Source organism: Megascapheus bottae, chromosome 6 (assembly GCF_031878675.1).
Source record: "Megascapheus bottae isolate mThoBot1 chromosome 6, mThoBot2.hap1, whole genome shotgun sequence".
NCBI classification, from domain to species: domain Eukaryota; kingdom Metazoa; phylum Chordata; class Mammalia; order Rodentia; family Geomyidae; genus Megascapheus; species Megascapheus bottae.
In genome coordinates this window covers 11,894,834-11,922,073 of record NC_143514.1, presented here as the reverse complement: position 1 = coordinate 11,922,073, position 27,240 = coordinate 11,894,834, and the positions used below count along the sequence as shown (strand labels likewise).

General features: G+C 36.1%; 1 protein-coding gene across 1 annotated transcript in view; it reads right to left on the bottom strand.

Moving 5' to 3' along the window:
- Positions 1 to 27,240, bottom strand: part of Plppr4 (phospholipid phosphatase related 4) — a 41,641-nt gene that overhangs the window by 6,530 nt on the left and 7,871 nt on the right. Inside the window, exons 2-3 of the mRNA XM_090334254.1 lie at positions 7,941 to 8,126; positions 1,785 to 1,914 (exon numbers count right to left, since the gene is read on the bottom strand). Of these exons, the coding sequence (XP_090190380.1) occupies positions 1,785 to 1,914; positions 7,941 to 8,126 (316 nt within the window). The remainder of the gene's footprint in view (positions 1 to 1,784; positions 1,915 to 7,940; positions 8,127 to 27,240) is intronic.

Genomic DNA, 27,240 nt, shown 5'->3' with positions numbered 1-27,240 from the left:
ACATGCTAAAATGATGACCTAAAAATATCTTATTATCATTCTCTCCAAGTCAGGTTTGAGAAAATAGCATAGAACATCCTTAAATCGTGAATGTAAAAACAAAGTTAGGGCAATGAGTAATTTGGGGAAATTTTGTTCAATAGGGTTAATTCTTAACATGATTCACCACAGGTCACTTGTTAGACACTTGAAGCATGGTAAGCCAATTTTCTGTGGACTTTAAGGGGGATCAAAAGGCCAGGTGTTGGTGCCTGAGATATGAGGATCATGAATCAAAGCCATTCTGGTCAGAAATGTCCATGAGACTTTTCTTTCCAACTGACTAGCAAAAAGCTGGAAGAAGAAATGTAGCTCAGGTGGTAAAGCACCAGCCTTGAGCAAAACAGGCATGCGACACTCTGTGGCCCTGAGTTCAAGCTTCACTACTAATACAAACCGGATACTACTAATAATGTTAAATTGCTGAGTACTTTGGAGAAGGCAAAGCTCTTCCCTGAAAGTCTTTAACTCTAGCCACAGTCAATAAACACGAGAGAATCCATTCTTTTTCTCTACAAGCCACAGTCATTCTAGGAATGATAATAAACAGAAAAGAGGATAGGTAGGCTTTGTCACAAAAATAGATGCAACTATAATAGCCCAGGTACCAGGTCCTATGTGCCAGTTTCAAGTTTGGAATTTGGGGACCAGTCAACAAAAATCTCTGCTACTCAACTCCTAGGCCTGTCTCATCTTGCTTGCATGGCTTCCTTCATGTGTCTTGCTCTCTGCTCAGATTCCCACTCACTCCTTCCTGGTTGTGTTGAAGTCTTTGGTTCCATTCTGACTTGAACCTCTGGATTCTGACTTACAAAATTGTGCTAGCCAGCTTCAGACCAAGAGCACTAGCTTGTCTATACCCTATTTTGTGGTTTTATTTTTTTCTTCTTCTTCTCTGATTACTGTAATCTAATCATCATGACTCCAATACTTCTTTCACCCACACACCCAAAAATTAATGACCCACAAACTTTATGTTTACATTCTAATTCCTAGAAGTATACAATGCCATAGTGAAGAAAATAAAGATCCACAGGTCAAAAGGAGATGGGACTGTGGACTGTATTTCACAGTTTGTATAAGTATTTGTCCATAGCATTTTGTTATGTTGAGGATAATGGTCTCTGGGATCAGCTATTTGACCTGTATACCTGATTTATGTAATGGTACCTCCTCTGTACATCACCTTCATCATTACAATAAAAGTTAAAGGAATATCGATGACTCCAATTACATGAAGATGATCTCATCTAATTAGAACATATGAAGATTTAGAAATGGATTCGATTCAGATACTCCTCACCTAGGTTGAATAGGCTTCCATAGTCTCTCATAAAATAAGAGGTAAAGTTAGAGACCACAATCAAGGGACAATAGCGCACTCTAGGGTGACATCCCACCTGTGTTGCCCAAATGCTGGCCAGCTGACATTCAGATATGTTGGACATTTAGTGCACATTTAGTGAAGCCATTTAAGAGCAAATTCATGCTTCTATCCGAGTAACAATAAAAATGCTCTGAGATGGGTGGGTGGGAGGAGTGTTAGAAGCATACCTCTAAACAAAACATTTATAGTACAAAGCCCAAATTTTGGAGTTTTACCCGTCTCTTCCATATCATAAGCCACTTCATGTGCCCCAAATCATACATCTAAATTACAGCTTTAGAGACTTAATATCTGTGATTAAATATAACATTTCTGTTTGGAACAATAGTTTCTTTTCATTGTGGTTTCCCACACCCACCAACGAATCTGACGGCTCTTCTAAGAAAAGAGTTGAAGTTACAGCCTCCGGCATTAATATTAGGCTCCAGTCCAACTCCATTTCTTCTTTTTGACAGGCAACAGTAGAGAATACCTTCCCCTACCATGATCTGCAAAGATAAAAAGGGGGTTCAGGAGAAAGTGTCTTGCTGTACCTTTCATAGTAGCCAAGATTAAAACACCTATAGCATCTCTTCACATGCCATGAATTCAGGACAGCAGAGATGTATTTATCTTAAAAGTATAGTGAGGTACATGCATTTTCCTCCAAGTATTTGTGCAAGCACTGAGAAATAAGCAACTGGAGTATTGTAAGGGGAATTGGCTCAGTTTTCTGTACTAGGCAGGTTGTAAGATCATCCAGGCATATTAGTCTGGCTGTAGCAATCAAGCTTTAGACCTTAGCTCAACAATTATTGTCTGTCTTCAATAGTCACACATCACATGATGAGTGATTCTGCCCTAACATATCCTTCAGTTCATGAAAACAAGATGATCAGGGGAAGTGAAAAGATATCATCATTTGGATCAGTCACATATTTTTGGTGATTAAATTAGATAAATAAGTCCATTTTGATCTCAGCAGTAGGTTCAAGCCATGGAGAGCACAAGTGAGGGTCAAAAGATAGCATGTGAAGCCCAGCTTCCCTTTTCTTCTATGCTTTGTATCGTCTCCTCGGGTAGACAGGATCCTCATGTGTTTGCTGAGCACTTGAAATGAAGCTATTGCACCTGGGCTGAATATATTCATTGTGTTCAATTGTGTTCCATGAAGTCTTAAATTATATAAACTTGAAGATAAAGTATTTATTTCACAGATTCACAGTAAAGATTATAGCTATATATAAAGCTGAAAGTACAGTTTAAAGTTCCATTTTTCCAGGGAAGCCTCTCAGTCATCATTATTTGCTTTGCATTTATTTTTTAAAGTCCTTAAGATTCTTTGGTATATAGTGCCTTTTAAAAAACTAATGGTAGTAAGCTTAAGGCATTCAGCTTCAAGCGTTAATATTATTATATGTAATCCTTCATATAGGAGGCAATATAGTATATGTTCTATTAAAAAGAATCTACTAAAAAGAGTCAAGATTCAGCCAGATGCTGCTGGCTCATGCCTGTAATGCTAGCTATTCAGGAAGTTGAGATCTGAGGATCATGGCTTGAAGCCAGCTCAGGCAGAAAACTCCCTATGACTCCGATCTCCCATTAGCTACTCAAAAACCAGAAATGGATCTGTGGCTCATTCAAGCCTCATGACCACCACCAACAACAAAAACAAAAAGGGTCAAGATTCTTATGTTTGAGATATTCTTCTACATGATAGAGATGATTATATATATTTCAGAATATATTCTATATTTATATTTATTATTTTGTCGACATTCTTGTATAAGCTACATATTTTTATAAGTAACATAAAATATAAGACTCATGTATATGATTTAAAATATACTTTAAACAAGTTACTGCCAATAATCATACATCTGAAAATATGGGCATGATAAATTCCTTTGATTATATTAATAATCAAAAGGAATTTATTTTAAAATATTGAACATTGAGCTAGCCATATTTATTTCTTTGCAAATATCTTCCTACCATGTCATTTCAAATGAGATCTGGAAGTTCTCTAGGCTTGAAATTTTATTAGACAGAACCTGATACAATATACTATGTACATAGAACAGAATAATGGTTATCTCAAATCATCATTTCAAGACAATTAAACATTCATTCTTGAAAAGCACTGGAGCATGGGTAGGAGAATAATTCTTCATTTTTTAAATAACAATTCTGTAAATAATTTTGTTTTGATTTGATTTCCAATTACATATATAGTAATTCATACCTTTTCCATGAATGTTATATTATAAAGAATTTATTGGCACAATGTCATTAGGGAAGTGTGTTTTATAATACAATACAGTGGCCACTAACTAAAATGACCTTGAGAATACTGGAATTTTATTTTTATTATTCTAATATGCTAAAAAGTTCTAGGTTAATAGGGTGTGCCAGCACTTTTGGCTTAATTATGAAGTACAAATAAAGGTATCTTGTTATGTTTCTTGACAAGACCCAACTGATCATTAAGGGCCAAATCAATTTTCTTTTCTTTGTTCTATATGTTATTGTATGACCTTTCAATATAACTTGACTTGGTTTAAAGAGAATTCTCAGAGAAAGGGTTCACATTTCCTAATGTAAATCCACCTTTTTTCTGGTTGTTTATACTCCTTTGGAATAGCATGTTGGTCTTTTGTAAGACAGTGGGGAATTTTGGAATTGACAATAAAATTATTTGTTGCTATTGTCATAGTTTATGACATGCATCTTTTTAGGATGTTTTGTTTTATGGTGTACCCAGCTTTTAAAGAAGCAATGAAAGTGTGTGTGTGTGTGTGTGTGTGTGTGTGTGTGTGTGTGTGTGTGTGTGTGTGTGTGTGTAATATCATGTATGGGTTTTAAGAAGGAATAGGCGGGCCGGGAGTTTGGCCTAGTGGTTAAAGTGCTTGCCTAGCATGTATGAAGACCCGGGTTCGATTCCTCGGTACCACATACATAGAAAAGCCGGAAGTGGTGCTGAGGCTCAAGTGGTAGAGCTCTAGCCTTGAGAAAGTCCAAGGACAGGGCTCAGGCCCTGAGCTCAAGCCCAGGACTGGCAAAAAAAAAAAAAAAAAAAAAAAGAAGGCATAGGCTTTCTAACAACTGTTCCAGGAAAGATGTTGAGAGATGTTTTGTTCTTGAAATAAGAAGAGCACATCATTTTAGAATGTCTTTCTTATGCAATAAAATAAGCCAATAATACAGTTGCCATATTTATCAAAGTGTCTTCAATGTTTAAATTTCCAAGGAATGGCTTTCTAAAAGCTGTGTCATATTTAATAATGTTCTACAAACAGTCTATAGACTCTTCTAAAGTTAAGGTTAGTCACTAGGAACTATAATCAATTTCTGGGAGAAAGTGAAATTACATGTATTTATCCTTAAACAATACATAATATATATTTCTTAGGAAGAAATGATATATGTTTTTTAAATCTAGTCCTGAAACTTCATGAAGATTTATGATACACCTAGACATTCTAGGTTGTTTTCTCTGAAAAAATAATCTTCACAGAACTGAAACAAAATGCTGGTTTTATTATCACTGCAGTAAATGAGAATTGAATGTTGGAGAATGAAAATGTCTAACTGAAGGACGATTTTGAAAAAAGAAGTAACAATCCATTTTTTTTACAGTTTCCATGGGCAACATTAGGATACTATGTCAAAGAACAAAAATAAATCTGTCAAGCAAATGCTAAATGATTCATATTTAAATGCTTACATAAAAATCAGTTATCTTTTGCCTATATAAAGCCCATTTTAAATAATTAATCTTGATTTGTGGTTTCTATCTCCCTCCCTGTGAATGGGTAAAAATAGGAAGTCTCTCTCTCTCTCCCTCTCTGTCTCTCTCTCTGTCTCTCTCTCTCTCTCTCTGTCTCTCTCTCTGTCTCTCTCTCTCTCTCTCTCTCTCTCTGTCTCTCTCTCTCTCTCTCTCTCTCTCTCTCTCTCTCTCTCTCTCTCTCTCTCTCTCTCTCTCTCTCTCTCGCCATTTCTAATGGTGGGTTCCCTCTGTCTGTTTACTTTCCTCCTGGCTTTATTTTGGCTATAGATTTGCATCACCATAAAGATGAAATAAAATGATGTAACTGAAAGTCAAAGGTTAGAGTATGTTATTGTCACTTACAAGAAAGGGGTTCAGTAGTAACTGTGGTGTAAGATTACAAGATTTACATAATACCATAGGATCGAGGTTGAAAAAATGTTTTGGGAGAAGGTCTTCAAAACAGAGGGAAAATAAAGTGATGTCAAAATGTAAGAGAAGTGTGTAGTCACATGTGGAGACAAAGAAATCGTATCTGAGCACTAACAAAATCCGACTCACTATGGAGCTAGTTTGCTCAATATGTGTAAGCCACAGGGGCTCACACTTGTAATCTGAGCTACTTGGGAATCTGGGATCTGAGGACTGTGGTTCAGAGTGAGCCTGGACAGGAGTGTCCATGAGAATCTTACATCTGAGTAACCACCAAAAAGCTGAAAGTAGAGGCATGGATCATCTGGTAGAGCACTAGCCTTGAGGAGAAAAGCCAAGAACAACAGGCCCTGAGTTCACGCCCTAAGTTTTCATATGGTATTAGGAGCCCTGTGGTATGAATGGCCTTCTAGTTTAAGATGCCAGCCGCAGACTTGAGAGACTTTGGAAACTTCTCTAGCAAGGTCAGCTGAGGGGAAGGAGGCTATGGAGACCTTCCTTTTTCCATCCCCAGGTCTCAAAAAAGAATGCCTCAACCTCAAAGGGCATAGAGAACATTCTTAAGCTTTATATTGAAGATGTGTGATGAGAAAAGGGAGGGAGTCAGCAGAAGCAGGAATAAGGTGGCATGTGAGAAAAAAAATGGTCTTGGCAGGGAGCAAGCATCGTGATCAGACTCATTTTCCTCGTTGCTTGATAAGCAACCCTGGGGAGGAAAGAATTCTAGAACTACAAGAAGCAAATTATCTAAATGATAGCAGTCACAATCCTTTGTGGGGTACTTGATGTATTTTACTTCAAACACATCAATTATAATAAATCTGGGCACTATAGCTCAACTGAAAGAAATTGTTTCTGCTGTGTTAGATAGAAAGCACATATTCTTTCTGCTCTAAGTGACAATGATTTTGTTAAGTTTCTTTGAAAACAAAATGACAGGAAGAGGTTTTCAGCAACAGAAGCCTTTAAAAGTGTTTCTCCCTGATATATTGTATATATGCTTGGTTGATTATTTGAAATTGGATAGGGAAGGGGGGAAAACAACATGTGTGGTGGGGGGGGGAAATGGGGACCATGACATGAGAAAGGGTATCAATGTTTATGAAGTAATGCACCTTCTATCTGGTGAATATAATGTAACCCTTCTATTAATTACAATAAAAATATATGAAAAAAGCATTCCTCCCTGAGCCACAACTATTTCCAAGTATATAGTTTTAATAGTTCTAATCACTGTGGAGTTTCTGTAATTTAAGTGACATTGTAATTTTGAAGCATTTATTATAAAGTACTAAGGTTCTATACAAAAGTCAGTTTCCAATTTTATCTTCTGAGAATATATAATTTATATACATAATTTACCTACAGTGTAAATATAATGCTATTTATTAGTTAATAAAGAAACAGTTTTTAAAAATCAAAATCAGAACTTCCAAATAGTGTAGAGTAGAAATCTATGCAGTCTTTTTTAAAACTGCTGCTGTACCAATAGGGCAGTATTGCATAAAACCTCCACTTAAATGCAGCTTTTAATGACTTAATAGCCACTTGCTTTGGTGGCCTGGAGCAAGACCAAAGGAAAGCAAGGGTTCCCACCAGGAGAATGGATATTATCGCTTTGGAAACACGTTCTCTGCTGTTTAGGCAGTATCTAGGGTAGAAATGATGGTGGAAAGGCTTGCCTAATAGTTGATAAAGAAATTTATCTAAAAATGTGTTATGTATGAAGTGTATATTTACATATAAAACCACCAAAACTATGCTTCAATCCAGTTCCAGAAGATTACAGCAGTTCTTTGTGTATATATTTTAAAACTCAGATATATGCTCTGTGTATGCACTTGTAGTTAATTATCTTATCATGAGGGTGTGTGTGTGTGTGTGTGTGTGTGTGTGTGTGTGTGTGTGAGGTAAGTTTTGACCTAATAGGTTTCGCTTTGTATTATGTAAAAATGTGCACGGATACACATTAATATTACAAAAGGCTTTCATCATGATAATTCCATAGGTGCATACAGTATACAGTGAATGTTAAACATATCCTTTAATTCTTCTTCCTTTCCTTTTTTTCTTTTCTTCTTTTTTTCCTTTTTTTTTTGGATAGTCCTGGCTTGAACTTTGGGCCTGGGCACTGTCCTTGAGTGTTAGCACTCAATCAGGCGAGTCACTTCTAGACATACTATGGTCTTTAACTTTCAACCCCAATGATTTTATACTATTAATTACCTGATGCTATTGAAATATCCCAAAAGACCCGATCCTCCAAATTAAAAATTAAGCATCCTCCTGGTCTTGTTATAACACATTGCCATTGGCGGGCGCGATCCTTACCGTAATCGCAGGTCCTGCAAAAGCCAAGCTCAGCAGCATGAGGAAGGGAATGGCCTCCTGCGTTGGCTCGATGTACGGCATGCTGAGGCTCCGGTCATAGCAGCTGAACCCGGAGTGCACGGGCTTGAAGACATCCGTGAGTTCAAGGAAGTAGAGGCTCACCACCGAGGATGCCAGAATCGGCAACTGAGGACGAAGGACACAGAGCCACTTATGTCACAGACCTGCAGGGCCATGAGACTAGGACCGCTCGCAGTGGGACACAGGTGACATCTCTTCCTGCTCGCACAACTGCTCTCTGCTCTCCGCGGTCCTCCAACGCTGGCCTCATTCTCCACCCCCCCTCCCAGTCTGCTCATTTGTTACATTCAACTGATATTTGCATACTTGTCTTAGTGACAGTCAAATTAATTTCTTTAGAGGTTCCCTTGCACCCCCTAGCAGAGAGAACCCTTCTTAGGGTCCTTCTGTGGTCTTGCATTGACAGGCTTGCAGTCATCATTTAATGGTGTCTTTATCCTCTGTTAGAGTGAGCTTTGGATCCACTCTCTACCTTATCATTATGCTGGGTTTTCTTTGTGGCACTTATTAAAAGTAAAACTATTGTGCTAGTTTAGTATTTCACTTATTTACATTTCATCATCCATATTCTCTCCCTGAAATAAATGCTCCACCAGGAAAGCATCCATCAATATTATTTATTGTAGAGTCCCCCAGCATACATGGTTGTTCCTGGAATGCAATATGCATGCAATATATTATTTAACAATTTAGTGAAAGTAATAAATGCCTGCTGATAAATGGCTAGTGGAATAAATGTGTAAACCCCAATTACAATAACTAAGTTAGATTTACCAGGTGAATAAAAACACAAGTGAACCAAGCATTTCAGATAGTAATGAGTAATTTGTAGTATAAGTTTTTCCCATGTCATGTAATACTTGGGGGACAATGTATCCAGTAAAGTCATTATATATCTGAAATTAGAACTATAGTGTCTATCTGTTTGTCTTCTATCTGTCTGATCACCCTAAACTGGGCACAATGAATTTTCCAGATTTTTTTTCATAGAATACATGAATTTAATTCATTCAACCTACAATGTGGCAGATAATATGTGAGTGCTAGCTATAAAGCAGTGAATAAAGCGTAGACTTGGCCACCAAGTACCATAAGCTTTGTGAGAGACATAATCACAGATAAAGACAGAATGTTGTATGGTTTGCCTAATGCTAGTGTTTCAGAACCTGGAAATGCAGACTTAGACAACACTGGAAGAATTGCTGAAGGCTTTGTTGTTTATGGAAGACATGTTTGTCTAACCAAATGGGGTATTTTTAAAATTTATATTATTGACCAAGAATGATTTCTAGCTCTTGGTCTTTGTTTTCTCTTGGGTTTTTTTTGTTTGTTTGTTTGTTTTGTTTTTTTGGTTGTGGGGCTTGAAATCTGGACCTGCACATTGTCCTTGAGCTCTTCAGCTCAAGGCTAGCAATCAACCACTTGAGCCACAGCGCCACTTCTGGTTTTGTGGTGGTTAATTAGAGATAAAAGTCTCACAGAGTTTCATGGCCAGATCCTCAGATCTCAACTTCCTAGGATTATAGGCATGAGCCATGGTCACCCAGGCCTTGGTCTTTTTTAAATGTAAACATACAAAGCAGCAATATATTTTCTATTTTCGGGAGGTGCTTTTGTAGTAAGATGAACATTTAAATTTAATGCCAAAATATCTCTTTAAGGCAGAGACTAGTCATATTTTTTAAATGCCACTAATAATTACTAATGCCAGAGTGAGTTTGTATATGCATATATACATATATATATATACATATATATAAAAATGTACCCACAGCCCAGTAGAAACTTTGGGCTCTCCTAGCAGAGATTTACAATAGAGCAAAACCTAGATACATAAACCATATAGTATGACGCTAAATGAAAGGACCTCCAGGATATAGAAACAAAAGCCATATAATGAGTGATTGTTGTCCTTAATGTACTATGTTATCTCTCATCTCTTTTGCTGTCCCTTGGTTATCTCATATCGTTACAGTATTTTACCTTGTTATCTGATATATTGTATATATGCTTATTTGGTTATTTGAAATAGGATAGGGAAGGGAGGCAAACAAGATGGGGGTGGGAGTGGGAGGACGAAAATGGGGATCAAGGCATGAGCAAGGGTACCAATGTTTGTGAAGTAATGCACCTTCTATCTGGTGACTCTAATGTAACTGTTCTATTAATTACAATAAAAATATATGAAAAAGAATACCTATGGCATACATGTATATATATGTGTATATATATAGCAATACACAGATTAGTATTTTTATACATTAACCTTTTGGAAGTTGCCAATTATTTTGTTTTAATTATTTTTGGTTATTATTATTTAGTTATTTTTCTTTTAATATGTAAAATCCTCTATCTCTCTGTTCTTCTGGGTGTACTGACATAACACTAACAAGTCAAAATCATGTAGATCATGAGTTTGAGGCTTAGGAGAAATAGCCAGTTTCTATTTTTTTTTTGCCAGTCCTGGGCTTGGGCTCAGGGCCTGTGCACTGTCCCTGGATTTTCTCAAGGCTAGGGCTCTACCACTTGAGCCACAGCACCACTTCTGGCTTTTTGCTATGTATGTGGTACCAAGGAATCGAACCCGGGTATTCATGCATGCTAGGCAAGCACTCTACCACTAGGCCAAACTCTCGGCCCCAGTTTCTATTTTTAAAAATCTTTTCTTTTTCTTGCAGAAGTACATTTCAAAATATTCTTTTTTTTGCAGAATAGGGATTATTTTCTTCTATTTTCATGTTTATTTTTCTGACTTTTTAAAAAAGGGTATTGTTCACATTTGTCTTTTTTTGGAATTTTTATGATTTTTTTCCCATGAAAAGCTTTGCAGAGATGTGGTGGAGACATTTGTCTTTTTTTTAAAAAATATTTTTATTAGCTTGTATTATATGGGGGAGATTGTACATGTCCACATATATTTACAATATATTCCAGTAATGTCACCCCTTCTATCACTCTTCTTTCTCTCCTTCCCCCTTCCAAAATCCAGTTTCTCAATTTCATTGTTGTTCTATTTTCGTGAATACAAGAAATAAGCATCTGAACCATATTCAACCTCTTTCAATATCCTTGTTAGCCTAACTCTCTCTTTGTCTTCACATTAATTTTATTTATATATTATTTGAAGACATAAATTTATATAATTTTATAATAATGTACCCACGTATTATGAATTAAATATCTAGTTGTAGCACATCTGTTTTTGAAAGTGTCTCTTATTTCTGAAATTCTTAACATGAAAGTTTCTTTTTAGTATAAAACTTAGCAGAGGGGTGGTGAATACAGTCATAATATTCAGTGTACATATTTTAAAATGGAGATGGGAGACCAGGGCATGGGGGTGGGTTGGGAGAGATAGAATGAATGATGGAGGGGCAGTGATCAAGACGTGTTGTACTCTGCCAGGCATGGTGGCTCACACCTATAATCCTAGCTACTCAGGAGGCTGAGATCTGAGGATCGCAGTTCAAAGTTAGCCGGCACTAAAAAGTCCATGAGACTCTTGTCTCCAATTAATCACCAGAAAACCGGAAGTGGTGCAGTGTTTCAGGGGGTAGAACAGTAGTAGCCTTGAGCTGAAGAGTTCAGGGACAGCTCCTAGGCCCAGAATTCAAGTCCCACAACCAACAAGAAAAAAAAAAAAGGATGCGTTGTACTTGTGAATTGTCATGTTGATTTTGATTATCCATAATTCTTCATGAGTCCTCTTACTTCAATATTTTACAAATATTAAAAAAAACTTGAGCAGAAGGTATTTGATTTGCTAACAATAGGAAAGGCTATATAGACTTACTTTTACTGCATTTAAGTGAGATAATAAAGATGAGATTGTTTTAACAAATCTATATAGATGAGTATTACAATTTTTATTTTTACTCTTAGGTACCTCAAGGAAAAAAGAGTGGATCAAACTAAATTTATACAACAATACAAAAGACAGGGCAGGGAGTTTGGCCTAGTGGTAGAGTGCTTGCCTAGTATGCACGAAGACCTGGGTTCAATTCCTTGGTACCACAGATATAGAAAAAAGCCAAACGTGGTGCTGAGGCTCAAGTGGTAGAGCTCTAGCCTTGAGAAAGTCCAAGGACAGTGCTCAGGCCCTGAGCTCAAGCCCAAGATTGGCAAAAAAAAAATACAGAAGACAGAAATCATTTGAAGATTAGAAAAGCAGTTTTCCCAAAGTAAACATTAATTTTAATCATTGCTATCTGCTACACAACTTGTGAGTGAAAACAATAGAACCATTTTCTGTAATATCATAGTGTTCCCAAGACAGGACAAGCAAAAGAAAAATGTTTCAAAAGATCACATTTCTCTGATATCAAGTTCAACAAGACAAACTTGCAGTGTGTATGTGTATCAGTTTTAATGACATTGTTTTAGGCTCTGTATGACATTTTATCTAGGTCAAGCAGCTTACTTGCTTAGCACGCTGGTAATATGGGCAAGTTTTACATCTCATATGAGAACATTAATTTGGCTCCAATCTTGGACTTTCTCACAGCCATAGTGAATTCAGTATTCTGTAGGATCCTCTTGAACTGACCAGGCTTTAAGTAATAAAGAATTGATTAACTAGCGTACATGTATGGACACTTCATTTATTGTTATTGTTTTTTCTTTCAAGGAATATCTATTGAAAGCTTGCTAGTCCTAGGTCTTGTTCTAGATCCTGGGTTGTGATAAAAAAAAAACAAAATCTTTTTTCATGAATATTCACTGTAGTTGAGAAGTAGGCAGAAATGAAAAGGACCATGGTACTTGAGTGATTGGTTCTTATTTTGGATCATGGAAGTCCTAACTTCTCGGCCATTTAAGTAGAAACTTGAATGAGGAAGAAAGAGTGAATCATAAAAACTCAAGCAGAAAGAATAACAGAACAGAGGAAGTAATCCTAGAGGAAGACAGAGAAGTAGATGTAGGACCAGCTATGTGGCTTCAGGGACAGGGCAGTACCTTTGAACTGAAAAGCTCAGGGACAGCGCCCAGGCCCAGAGTTCAAGCCCCACGACCACCAAAAAAAAAAAATTGGGAACATTTTGAGTGTTGAATTGGACTTGAAAGTTTAATAGGCTTTGAAATATCTGTAAAAGACTATTCTGGCTGTTGGGTTGAGAATAGATTGCAGTGGGTCTAAAGTAGAGGGGTCAAATTTAGAAAGCTCTTCAAAACTCAGTAATTATTTTGAGATGCTAAGCCACAGCTGTAAGTGCAAGTTTATGGAATAAACTAAGCAGGAAATTTCTTGCACTTATGTGCTTCATGGACTAGCAGATAAACGGCAGGCCCAGAAATCTAAGGAAGAGATAAGGCAGAGAAGTTGAGCTATAGAGAATTCCAGATTCTAGTTACAGTCTGGGAGATAGAAGTGACAGAATTTCATTGGAGGATTCATTGAAAAAGTCAAAACAACAAGGATTGATTTCAGATTTGAGCAATTGGGCAAGAAATGTCTGTTCTTTTTCTGAGCTAGAGGAAGATAGGAAGGAGGAATCTGAGGTTCTATTTCAGAAGTGTTGAAAATGGGATGCCTCTTATTTAAGCATAGCTGACTAGAAGGGACTATCATGCCATTCTGGAGTTAGAGTGAAAGGCAGATGTGAAACTAAAGTCATCAGGGTAGAATAATTTGAACAGCACTAGAATGATTTGATCCTGACTTTTAAAGAACAACACATAAATAAGAAATTTCAAGGATCAATGTTTAAAGCCAGCCTGGGTAGGAAAGTCCGTACCCAAAAGCTGGAAATGGAGCCGTGGCTCCTGTGATAGTGAATGAGCCAGCCTTGCATTTAATGCTGTTGTTCTGGTTGAGTCCTTTTATTGTAATATACTGCAGATGTGCAAGCTTGGTCATCTGATTTTTCCTTAAATTATATTGAAAGTAAGAAATAAAGCTAGAATTTCAAAAAAAATTTCAAGGTGAAATTTTCTTGACTTTTATATGAGCAAAGTCACAAGTCAAAGAATATAATTGTATAAATTATCCAAAAGAATATTATTATATTACAAAAGAATATTTTAAGTAATACTTTATATTTTGATAATAATAAAAAGAATATTTTAATACTATTTCTATATAATAGCCATAATATGGGAGGGGACTAAAACTAGTTAATAAATATCTCCAACTATATAAAATGTGAAATCTAACACAGCAATATAATTATAAAATAAGATTCATGCTTAATAAGTACTAGCAGGTCAAAGAAATTTTAGCAAAGATTGTGGCACTAAAACTTGTCAATGAGCAACACCTTTTGATGAGGAAATTGTTTACTTATTATTATCAGTCTCTATCTGACTTTCTTTGTCTCTTCTCTATATATGTATGTGCATATATACTATGTATTATATAATTAGATGATAGATTATATTGTATATCATACATTATATTATATAGGATGAACAATCTAATATAGACACATATCTGCATTGTATATACACATATAATTTTATTTTTGTGTTTGTTCTGGGGCTTCATCTCAGGGCCTTTTGCACACTGCTTTTTTCCTCAAGGCTGGTCTTTTACCACTTGAGTAGCATGTCTGCTTCCCTTGAGTATGCTTCTTTATTGTGAAAGGTTTCTTGGTTTTATTTTGTTTTTTGTCTTGCAGCCAATACATAGTTTCCTTCCAATAGTCACAATGACAATCATAGTTGTAAAAATACAGTATAAAGTAATATGATTTATACTGATAACTTCATCTTGATGATAATATTTTCAGAATAACCACAAAGAACCCTCAAAAGCAGAGCAGACAAACATCCTGACACTTTTGGTGTTATTAACGGAACAGGTCAGAATGAACATGTCATATTTATTCAAGGTCTAGAAATTTGAGCTAGTTTCACTCAGAAAATACCAAGTGTAGATAAAATTAAGCAGGACAGAGTGAGTGAGCAAAATTGAAGCTGGCCAGGGAAAAATCAGCCGGCTCCTTCATTTATTCTACCAGCTTCTGGATTTTAACCCTCCTGGCTTCCTGTATTAACAATTTAAGAAAGATTCCTCTCCTTTTTTTTTTTGCTGCCCTGACATGACCCTAATAAACAAAAACAGTAGGATTTCTACTTTTATTTTTTTTTCACTGTGAAATTCATCCTTCAAGATTGTCAGACTAATTTTCCCACAATTGACATCTGATGAGACATTTAATAATATCGTTCCAATAACAAAATAAAGCACAGAAGACATAGAATGACAGTATGACCTTTTCTAATATGAGTCCAATCGACCAGCCTTCCTTTCTTGTTCAATTTTGCTTTGTGCTTAAACTCTGCTGTCCTCACCTCAAACAACCATGCCACTTATGTCTCAGAGAGACATGATCTGGTCTCCACTCCAGGTTACACTTTCACATTTTTCTCTCATTAAAGTCCTGATTTTTTTTCCAATGTTTCCCATCCTTCCTGGGATGCACTCAGTTGAGGACTCTACCTCCTGTTCTACCTTTGTGCTTTTTGAAAGAGAATTGCAGTAGGCCTTTCCTTACAGTTCTCACTGTGAGACTAGCTTTCATCCGACCATCAAGCATTTGAGAGTAAAACCTTTGTAATATGCACACTGTTTTGACTGTGCCATGCCTCCATTAAATAACTGCTGAATTTCATTGGAAGAAATCAACAGATGACTATCCTAGGAACTGAAAACAGACAATTTCTTAGCTATAGGTAGTATGTGATAAGGACTTTAGTTGCCAAATACAGTGCTAAGTTTAATAAATTGTTACATTTCAATCTGTACCTAGGATCTGTACAATCTATATCTGTATAATCTATCTAGTAGCCCTGATTTATAGATGAGAAAATGGAGGCACAACTCTAAGTGAGAACACCAGAATCTTGCCCCAGTGCCTAAGTTAGGAAAATGTCAGCTACTTTCAGGCTCTCCACATTCTTTCCTCCTCTTCATGGTGATGAAGGCCCAGTTTCCAAGTAGGAAGAAGTCTCACGGGGAATGTTTGCAGGTTGCAAAAGGCTACTCTGTTATAGAATTCTCATATACTATTTTATATATATATATCTGTGTGTGGGCTGGTATTAGGATTTGAACTCAGGGTGTAGGCCCTATCTCTTAGCTTTTTCCCTCCAGGCTGGGGCTATATCATCAGTCCAACTCTACTTGCAGCTCACAGACTTTACTGCCCAAGCTGGCTCTAAATTGTGATCTTCACATCTCAGTTTCCTGAGTAGCTAGGATTTGAGGAGTTAGACATGAATGCCCAGCTAAAGTAAATTTTAAGACAGATATCCTGCTCCAGACATGTTTCACAGCATGCCTGACTTCTGAGTGGCAGGGCCCATAATTGAATCACGGTCTGTTAAGTTCCTGGAAGCAAGTGCTGGCTCTATCCGGCTGCAGCCTATCACATTTCGCCATCTGGCACTAGTCTGGTGCTTTCCAGGAAAGGCTAGCCCCAGGCTTCCATGGGAATGCCAGCTTGGAGGACACATGAGGAGAGATGCCCTTGTGTGCAAGGGGTGTGCTTAAGTGGCACTGAAGAGGGAAGGGTGGCAGATACTTTCAAACCACATGCTTGCTTATGCTTAGCTGTGGAAGGCTCTTTCTCTTGAAAGTTCTTTATAGTTATTCTTATTTATGATGATTTTCTATAGAATCTTAAGGGTCTTTAATTGGACCATAGATGTGATCTGCTTTTATCTTTACTTTTATCTGCTTGAGTAAATGATTTCTAATATAAAGTATCAGAAATGAGGCCTACCTGAGACAGTGAAGGTTCTACTGGCTTTGGTTATTCTACCTGCTGGAAGAATGTCTCTGAAGCTGTGTTATGTGTGAATGCGTGATGCAGAATTCAAGAGAGATGGACAGATGACATGTATTTATTTCCTGTTCTCCCTTGTCTTCCTTCTCCCCCCTATACAACATGATCGTGTGTGTGTGTGTGTGTGTGTGTGTGTGTGTGTGTGTGTGTGTGTGTGTGTGTGTGTTGATACTGGAGCTTGAACTTAGGGCCTCATTCTCAAACATGGCTTTTTCCACACAAGACTGATACTCTGACTTAAGCCACACTTCCATTTCCAGCTTTTTAGTGTTTAATTGGAGATAAGACTCTGACAGACTTTCCTGTCCAGGATAGCTTTAATCATGATCCTCAGATCTCAGCCTCCTGAGTAAAATAATATTAATAGGCATAAGTCACCTGCACCTGGCTCTACATGATCTTTTGAAAGCAGAGAAGTTGTTTTACTCACTTGATTATCCATGATGTCCTGTGTGTCCTTGAAGTGGAATTTTTAGTACATGGATACAGGAACTAAGTTCTAAATGCTTGGGAGGTTTTGATAGTCTTAGAAAAAAAATCCCCCAGTTTTCAAAGGATAGCCTTATATAATATAGTCAAGAGAATACATCCAGTTAAAAGATCATTCTTTATTTCTACCACAAGGAAATGCCTGGATTTCTGCAGCTCTTATCATTGTGTTAACATTGAAGAATACAAGAATCTTAAATTGGGTCTTTCAAATAGCAATGATAATTAACAGAAAGCCTCTAGGAGACCTAAATATATGTTAGGTCTTATGGGAAAAAAATCTTTTCTTCTGTGCCTTTATACTTGAATATGAACTACATATCTACAGCTCTAAAAAGACTAATTATAATCACCCTATGATTTAACAATGAAGTCTAAACTAATGATAAGTGGCTGTTTTATTGCCTGAATATTGATCTAGCAGTAGGTTTGGGGTTGTATGTTTTTTAATCATCAGCCTTTACCCCAGGTGCTGTGGATTTGTTCTTCTTATATAATTAGACACTGAAGTATGTGCATGGTCTGAGAAAGCATTTTGTTCTTTCAAACAAATTAGAGAGAGAGTCCTGAGGCTGGGGACCTATATTTTAAGTGTTCAAAGTAATTGCTTTTGAATCCTTTGTTCCAGCAGTAATTTCTCTTGCCCTATAACATATAGCTAACTTAAAAATATATAGCACTAATAGTAATTGAATTCACTTATATTTTCCAGGTACTATTTAAAGTACCTGGAATTTATTTTAACTCCTGCAATCTTCACACTTCACTGATGAAGACACTATTATTTTTGCTATTCTACAGATGAAAGAACTGTGACGCACATAATTTGTGTGGATCTTTCTTTCTTTTGGCAAGGTTAGGTAGCTTGGTAGGTATTACAAACTCTGGAGTTCATGTTTGTAATCACTGTATATAATACCTCTTCCTAGAAACTTCTACCATTATCCTATCCTTTCCCCAAGTCACTAAGAAACAAAAAATAAACACAGAGGCTAATTTTTCTTTATATATTGTGAATTCATCCCAGAATTTCTACTGATGGGTATTTTTTTGTACCTTCTAAAGAAGAGTAAGACCTTTATATACTGTTTGAATAGGACCTTCACTATTAATGATTTATTTCTTTTATTTATCTAGAGGAAGCATGCTGATATTTATCTGAGTAATTATACAAAGGAAATATATGACTTTGGGGTACAACATATATTTTTTAATATCAAACAATGTAGTCGTTATGGGAAAACTATCATTACACCAAAGATAGAAAATGATATGTAACTAAAACTCTGTATTTGAGATGTGACACAAATAAATGCAATTTCTAACTTGGAGATCTAAAGTAATTTATATAATATAGATAGTCATGACTTAAATATTTTTTATTGCCTTTATAATTTTAATTTTTAATGCTGTTTACCTGAATCGGGCATTAAAGTTATCATTAAAATACTTTTCTTATATATTATAATATTTTTATTTCTGTTGTAAAAAATTAGTTAATTTACTTAGCAATGCATCTGATAGATGTTTGTAAGCTATTAGCTACTCAGAGTAGTAATATCTCTATAGTGTAGGTGATGAGAAACTAAGAGTATCATGAGCCTCTCTCTCTCTCTCTCTCTCTGAGTGTGTCTGTTGCAAACTGAGGTACACTTTTATGAACTCTCTTTTCAAATTTACAAAAGAATTCTAATGCTACCTAAGGTCTGGTCTTAATTACTAGGTTGTTAGCTTTAAAGGAAAATAGTGATCATAAAAGACATAATGCATGTATGCTGTTAAAATGAAATACTTTATTTCCTAGCACTCCCCAGCTGTGCCTAAATTAAGCGGGGTTAGATTTTGTGTTTCACTGTGAAAATTATAAAAAAAAAAAAGGTCAGATGAACCATGTATAAAAACTCAATGTAATATACTGCAGTCAAAGAAATGTATTTTGTTACTAAAAACTTAAATGAGTAAATTAATTGTTTCTGAGTAGTTTGAGTGACACAATCACTTGGGAATTTTTCATAACAGAAATAAGAGTTATTTCAATGGTAAATTTAATACCTGATTTCAGTAAACAGCACTAAAATAATTAAAATTATAAAAACAATAATAATTTAACAAAGGGTTCAATTAATAATCTTTGAGCTAAATCACACACAAACTCACAAATACAATCACGGCCACCTTAGATTTTACCTGTCATAAAGAGTTTTGTACAGAATAGGAAGCTCTCTAATCTAGAAGGATATATAAACAGTATTGTGATTGATGAAATTTCCTAATCAAGCTCTCCACTAATTTCAAGGGTTAGCTATCTTCTAGAGGTTAATTTTGCCCCTACATTTTATGACAAACTTCAGTACCTCTACCATCTGATACATGGACCAAAAGGAAAGAAAATTCCCCCCCTCCCCCGCCACCACTACCAAACAGCTTTTTCCTCTATCCCATGTTAAACAGTTTTTACCTAGATTGTAAATTCCTTTCCTGACTGTAATTCTTAAACATAGCCTAAGAAGGGGAAACAATAGCAAATGTTGGTGGGCATGCAGCAAAAGGGGAAGTATAATACACTGCTGGTGGGAATGAAAACTTGTTCAACCCCTCTGGAAAGCAAACTACTAAACATAGACCTATTCTAGGACCCTGCAATTCTACTCCTGGGATTTATTTGAAACCAGAATAGAGTAAAGCTACCAGCACAACCATGTTCATTGCAGCACTATTCACCATAGTATAGAATCAGCCCAAATGCCCCTCAGTGGATGAGTGAATCAAGCAAATGGAGTTATATGCACACAATTGAATTATTCTCATCTGTTAGAAAGAATATCATACCATCTGTGGAGAAGTGGAAAGATCTGACAAAACTTATGTTAAGTGAAGCAATCAGCCCAGTAAGACAAAAGATTCATGTTTTCTCTTCTATTTGGAAGCTAGATTTAGCTTATAAACTTATGTATATTTGGTAGTCTGCACAAACATACAAATATATTAACTGAATTACGATAGATTCAAAAAGAACCAAAATAGTGTAATTCCTTAGAAAACCTAAGTCAAAGTTCATTAAAAAAAAGCAGCAGGAAGTGGGTACTCAAAAGGGGTGGGATAGTTTCAAGGGAAAATGAATAGATGGATGAAGAGAAGAAGAGGGAGAAAATGCAGATAAGAATCCAATGTATGTACTACAAATTTAAGAGGAGGAAGGGAAGGAGTAGGTAAAGGAGGAATGGGTAAGAATATTGGGAGGGATGACTCTGATCAAGATATGTCTTCCTAAACTGCTTTGTTAAATGGCAATGCTTTGTACAAATATTTAAAGATAACTTTTTTTTTGCCAGGTTTGGGCTTGAACTCAGGGCCTGGGCACTGTCCTTCAGCTTTCTCAAGGCTAGTCCTCTTATCAGTTGAGTCATAGTACCATTTCCACCTTTTTCTGTGTATGTGGTACCAAAGAATTGAACCCAGAACTTCATGCATGGTAGGCAAGCTCTCTACCACTAGGCCAAACTCCTGTCCCTTAAAGATATTTTTTTAAGTAAAAAAAAGAAACAAGGTATGGAGCTGGTCTCCCAAGGCTTTTCTACTTTGTGAGGTCTCCTGTGTGGTATTTGTTTTCCTTCTTTAGTCTGCTGCCCTGGCCTTGGTGATCCACCACAGGAAGTGAAGGAAGGGGTGGAGGTGGAGGAAGGAATTGGGCCTCTCCAGTGAGGCTAGGAGCATCATCATGGGTGACTTGTTCAGTTGTTACAGTCCTGGAGTAGATGTCTTCTAAGAGGCATTTGCACTTGGCCTTTATTAGTCATATGGGAGCAAACATCTTTGCACTGAAATCTTGGCTATTTCTTCCCCTTATTCTGATTAGGACTAAAAGAACCATTAGCCATTGGGGACTGTGAGAAAAAACTAAAATACTAGCCAAAACTAATTTTTAGTCTAGCCTCTATTTCTATCATCCCAATTCTATTAAGTTACCTGATTTCATGACTAACACAGTAGTTAATGTATCATAAAACCATTGAGGAACTGCTATGCACATCTCTCTAGGGGATGGAGTTTTAAAGATGAATACTAGAAATAACTTTGCCTTTGTTATTTTCTGGTCCACTAGAGGGAACATTATCCATAAAATAAGTTTATAATCTGAGATGTAAATCTTAGGTAATCTACTTTAATATTGGATAATCTAATTAATAATAAATATTAGATAGATAGCCAGTTGATATTAGATTTTAATATTAGGTAATCATCAAAAATATTTTTGTTAGAAATGCAGATCAAAACAACGTTGAGATTCCATCTCCCTCCAGTTAGAACAGTCATTATCAAGAAATCTAATAACAACAGATGCTGGCTGGGATGTGGCCAGGAAAGATCACTATTACATTGTTGGAGGGAGTGTAAACTTATTCAACCACTATGGAAAGCAACATGGTGATTCCTCAAGATTCCTCAAAAGACTAAGCATAGAGCTCTCCTATGATCCAGCAATCCTACTCCTGGTCATTTACCCAAATGTCCAGAAACAAGTACATACTAAATCTACTAGCACAATGATTTTCATTGCAGCACTATTTACCATAGCAAATATATAGAACCAACCCAGATGGTTGTCTACCCAGTAGACAAATAGATCAAGATGTGGTATTTATACAGAATGGAATTCAATGCTGCCATCAGAAAGAAGGACATCACCCCATTCATAAAGAAATGGAAAGACTTGGAAAAAAATCATATTAAGTAAGCCAGATCCAAAGGAACATAGACTCAATGTTTCCCTCATTTGTAACAATTAGTACACATCTAGGACTCTCCTAGCAGAGGATTACAGTAGCTCAAAGCCTATGTACATGAAGTCATACAGGATGAGACTAAAAATAGGATCTCTAGGATATGGAAACAAGAGTTTATCTTGTGTGATTATTGTTCTTAATGTACTATGTTATTTCTCTTCTCTTTTATTTGCCCTTATGGTTAATCGCATGTTACTGTATCTGACTTTGTTACCGGGTATATTGTGTAATGTTTGTTTATTTGAAATGGGGAAGGGAAGGGGGGAGAAATAAGATGATTGGGAAGGGTTAGGGGAGGGAATCAGGGACAAAAACATGAGAAGAGCTATCAATGTTTGAAAAGTAATGCACCTACTACCTGACGAATGTAACTGTAACCCCTCTATACATTATCCCAACAATAAAAAACGTATTTTTATTTTTGTTGGTGGTGGTCCTAGTGCTTGATCACAGAGCCTGGGGGCTGTCCCTGAGCTTTCTGCTCAAAGCTAATGCTCTAACATTTGGAGCCACAGCTCTACTTCTGGCTTTTTAGGTGGATATACACGTCTCATGGACTTTCCTGCCTGAGATCCTTTGGACTGTGATTCTCAGATCTCTGTCTTTTGAGTAGGTAGGATCCCAGGCAATGAGCCACCAGCACCTGGCTCAAATAATTTTTCTTTAAACAGGTAAACTTCAACTGGTAGCAAGAACCCAAATATGGTCTTTGAGTGGAAAATGTTTCAGAACTGTGTCTTTCTAAGCTATATGCAAATTATTACCCATCTTTTATTTCCTAGAAAGAATACTCGTGCCAAAACTTTCACCTTGAATATTCTTAATGCTTGGCTCAGTCAGTTCTCAGTTGTTTTGTATTTCTAAACTGCTTTGAAAACAAGCTTTTAATGAATCTCACGCTAGTAGCCTAAATGAGGTCACTTCTTTACAAAGAGTGGATTGTCCTCTGGTTCATTCAACATTCTGGGGGAAAACATAACATTTTCACAGATGACATAATCAAGAGCCTGCTGCGTACAAGTTGACTACAATACTGCAGAACTCAGGTAATATGTGAATGATAGGGCCCCACTGAAAAGCAAGGACCTCGGTTAGAACTTTGTACTCATATATGGAAGGGGCTAAGTGAATGTAAATTTTCTTCTACCTGCTAGGGAAAATGATGGTTCTTTAGGCAAGAGATGATTTTATGAGCATGTGTGCACGTCTGTCAATAAACCATGAGCAAGCATTCCAATGAGATGCTAATGTTAATGAATTTATACATCATAAAAATATCATCCCGTCTATAAAATCTACCTAAATGTGCAATATCAAAGAGGATAAGAGGAATTAGGACACAGAAACATCTTCGCAGAGAATCTAGTAATACCTGAAACCATCAAAGGAGAATACTCTAGACAAAAATGAAGAATGTTGTCATTAAACCACGAAGAGAAAGGTTCTTTACTAGACACTGATTTTACTTTAGAAATAATTAGTGATATAATAAATATAATTAAAGTGTTATAAAACTCTAACCTGACCACAATAGTCCATGTGAGACATTTCCTTACCTGTATCTATATACATAAAATTTGTATTTTTATATAATACATGTATTTGTATAAAATATATAAATTGTATAGACAGATATTATGTTTATATACATAAATATAGATAACATACCTAAGTTTAAATCTATATTAAAATATAAGCATAAAACTATATAAGACCTTATATAGTTTTATTATTATATTATAATAGATTATATGTTATACATTACCATATGATATGTTATAATATTATATCTTAATATATTATTTGCTTATACTATTTATTTTCATTTAGAATATGTAGGTAAATAAATTTTAATATTTATATTTAAATTTATACACATAAATATTGACAATATTGTTCTTAAATTAAAACATATTTATCTGATTTTTCTACCACAGACAGAGAAATGTGTCTTCTGGCATGTGCCTTTATGTAACTAAAATAGTTTACTATGAAAGCTGAAACCTCAAATTTATTGCTTCAGTAATGCCATTTTGGCTATTTTATTTTTCTCTCTCTTTTTGTATTGTAATTAATAGAAGGGTTACAGTTATATTTGCCAGATAGAAGGTGTATTACTTCATATACTTTGATACCCCTCCTCATGTTTTTGTCCCCATTTCCCTCCCCCTAACCCCTCCCCTCATCGTGTTTCCCCCCTTTCTTTTCCTATTTCAAATAAACAAATAAACGTATATACAAAACATTTTGTCTATTTTAAAATCTAAAAAAATCATCAATGTGATTTAAATAATAAAAGGAGCATAAGTGTGGTTTTGAAACTAGGACTCATGTAGATCATGACATTGATTTGATGTTGGGTCATATAATAATCCACAAAGCAAAGCAATAGTCAATTACTTTATAAATAAAAATATCTCCACATTCTGAGAAAATTTTTTTTTCAAATATTACAGGTGAGTTGGCTATCTTACTCAGTGATAAACTACATGTGTAGCATGTGTGATGCCCTAGGTTCAATCCCAGGACTTAAATAGGAAGTTAAAAAGAAACAATTATGCTCAAATGATTAGTCCTCTTTTAGACTAGGCACTCAGGAAATGTCTATTATTAAGTTCTACTATAGATTAGGAAGTATTCCAGTATTGATTTCATATTGTTACTATGAATTAAGTTGAAAAGAAGAGAATAAGCAATCAATAAATATTTGCTCAATGAATAAATTGTTATGAAATTACCAAAGCTGTCCTTTGTCTTTATGAATGAAGAACTCTTTTGAAGCATGCCTATGGCTTCATAAAATGGGGGTTTATATTTAAGCCATATCATGCAACAGGCTTTTAGCAAAAGCATGATTTAATTGTATATTTACACCTATTTTTACTGTTCCCATTCACTGTGCCAATTTACTAGAGCAAAGATAATATCCTTCACTTGTTTTTACAGGATTAAGTGAGATGATATGTATGAAAAATTGTATTGAAATATAATAGAAAATTCAGCTTTGAAAACATTGTATAAGTTTTATTCTAACTTTTCCCGTGGTTTCCTTTATTCACTACTCTCCATGAAAGACTTCATGTGAAGAAAGTAATTGAAAATGTATACTTTAAAAATATTGTTATCTTGGGGCCAGGAGTTTGGCCTAGTGGTAAAGTACTTGCTTACCATGCATGAAGACCTGGGTTCGATTCCTTGGTACCACATAAATAGAAAAAAGCCAGAAGTGGTACTGAGGCTCAAGTGATAGAGCTCTAGCCTTGAGAAAGTCAAAGGACAGTGCTCAGGCCCTACGCCCAAGCTCAGGACTGGCAAAAAAAATATTGTTATCTTTAGCTGTAACCACAGTTTTCAAAGAAGCTAAAAATCAGGAAAAATAAAAGTCTTATTCTAAATTTCCTTATTATGTTATTTAATGCAGTGTTGTTTCATGAAATGCATTTCAGTATACAAGAAGGACTGTCACAATTCCTTCTACTGACCTCCGTTTTGAGTGTTATAACCCAGGAGGAAACTGTTTAAATATAATAATTTCTAGAAATATTTCTCGTAATTAGGAAAGAGCACTCAAACAGAGTCAGGAGACCTCAGGTCTATTCCTGTTCTGATATTAACCAGAGTATACTTTTAGGTCATTTGTATGCATTTCTAGCATGAACAAAAATGGTTGTACCTCAAATGATTTTGTATGGGTGAGTGTGTGTGCTAGTGTCAGGGTTTGAACTCATGTCCTGAGGCACTGTCCTGAGCTTTTGTGCTCAAGGCCAGTGCTCTGCCACTTAGAGCCATAGCAGCATTTCCAGATTTTTGCAGTTCATTGGAGTTAAGATTCTCACAGACCTTCCTGACCAAACTGGTTTTGAACCTTGATCCTCAGAGCTCAGCCTTCTGAGTCACTAGGATTACAGTTGTGAGCCACCAATGCCCAGCTAATTAATATCTGGTCCTTATTCTTACTGGCAGAGAGTATGTATTTATTTATTTATAGTGTGATGATACTAGGGCTTGAATTCAGGCCCATGGTGTTGTTGCTTGACTTTTTTGCTCAAGGCTGGAGCTCTACCATTTCAGCTACAGCTCCACATCAAATGATGCTGATTTACCCAGCTAGCTTGGACAGCTTGAACATATAAAGGTGTCTCCATGGCTCACTCACAGAATGGATCCAATAAACTCACATGTACTTGATTTCTGCCATCACTTTTATCTCATCCCTACACAGCTCAGCCTCCCTATTTCTTATCTCATTGAGGTAATATGTACTTCTTTTATGTGCCATCATTCTCATAAATCTATAGATTCTACTTCCTTGAAACTTCATTTGAGAGGCAATTCTGCCCTCTTATTCCTCCTATTAGTCCCATAGAGATCTTTTGGTTGCCATTTGCAAAACTCAAGAGGAAGTAAGTGGATCGTCATTCTGTTCTCAAAACATCCATGCTGGACAAGCTCAGAGACACTAATGGTGCATGTTTTCTCTCCTATGCAGAAGCTAGATCTAAAGTACTCTGGGACATGATAAATGATGCAAGACTCCAGGCACAGTAAGACTCTCACACAGTGACACCAAAGGATGACACTCTTAGGAGAGGAACATAAAGGCACAATGCCTATGTACATATGATCACACACAATAATATTTTTCAAAATGAACTCCAAAAAATGGAAATGAGAGGTTTATTTTTTTCTTTTGCTGTTTTTGCTTTCTTTTCCTTTTGTCTTATGTGTTCATTTATGTGTCTTTGGAAGGATAAGATGGGGAGAGGGCACAGAAATGGAGGGACAAAGGATGAACAAATTCAATACTGATACTCAGTAGACATTATATGGAAAATGAATTGTACCCATGACTTTAGATATTGTGAAGCAGTAACATCACAAGAGAGGTGGGCCCTCCATCACTAAATGCAGCCACATCTCCAGAGGCAGGCATCATGCAGCAGAACCAAGTCAAAATGCAAATATGAGATGATGGGCAAAAATTCATAATGCAAGAGGCAGAAGGACAAATTCTCAAATCCTGGCTCTCTCACTGAACTTGCCATGTGGTCCCGTGTGGAGAGATATTTCTCTCTGTGGGAAGTCATTTCAGATTTCAAAAGCATAAAATACCAGGTGCCAGGGCTTATGTTTATAAGACCAGCAAGGTGAGAGGTA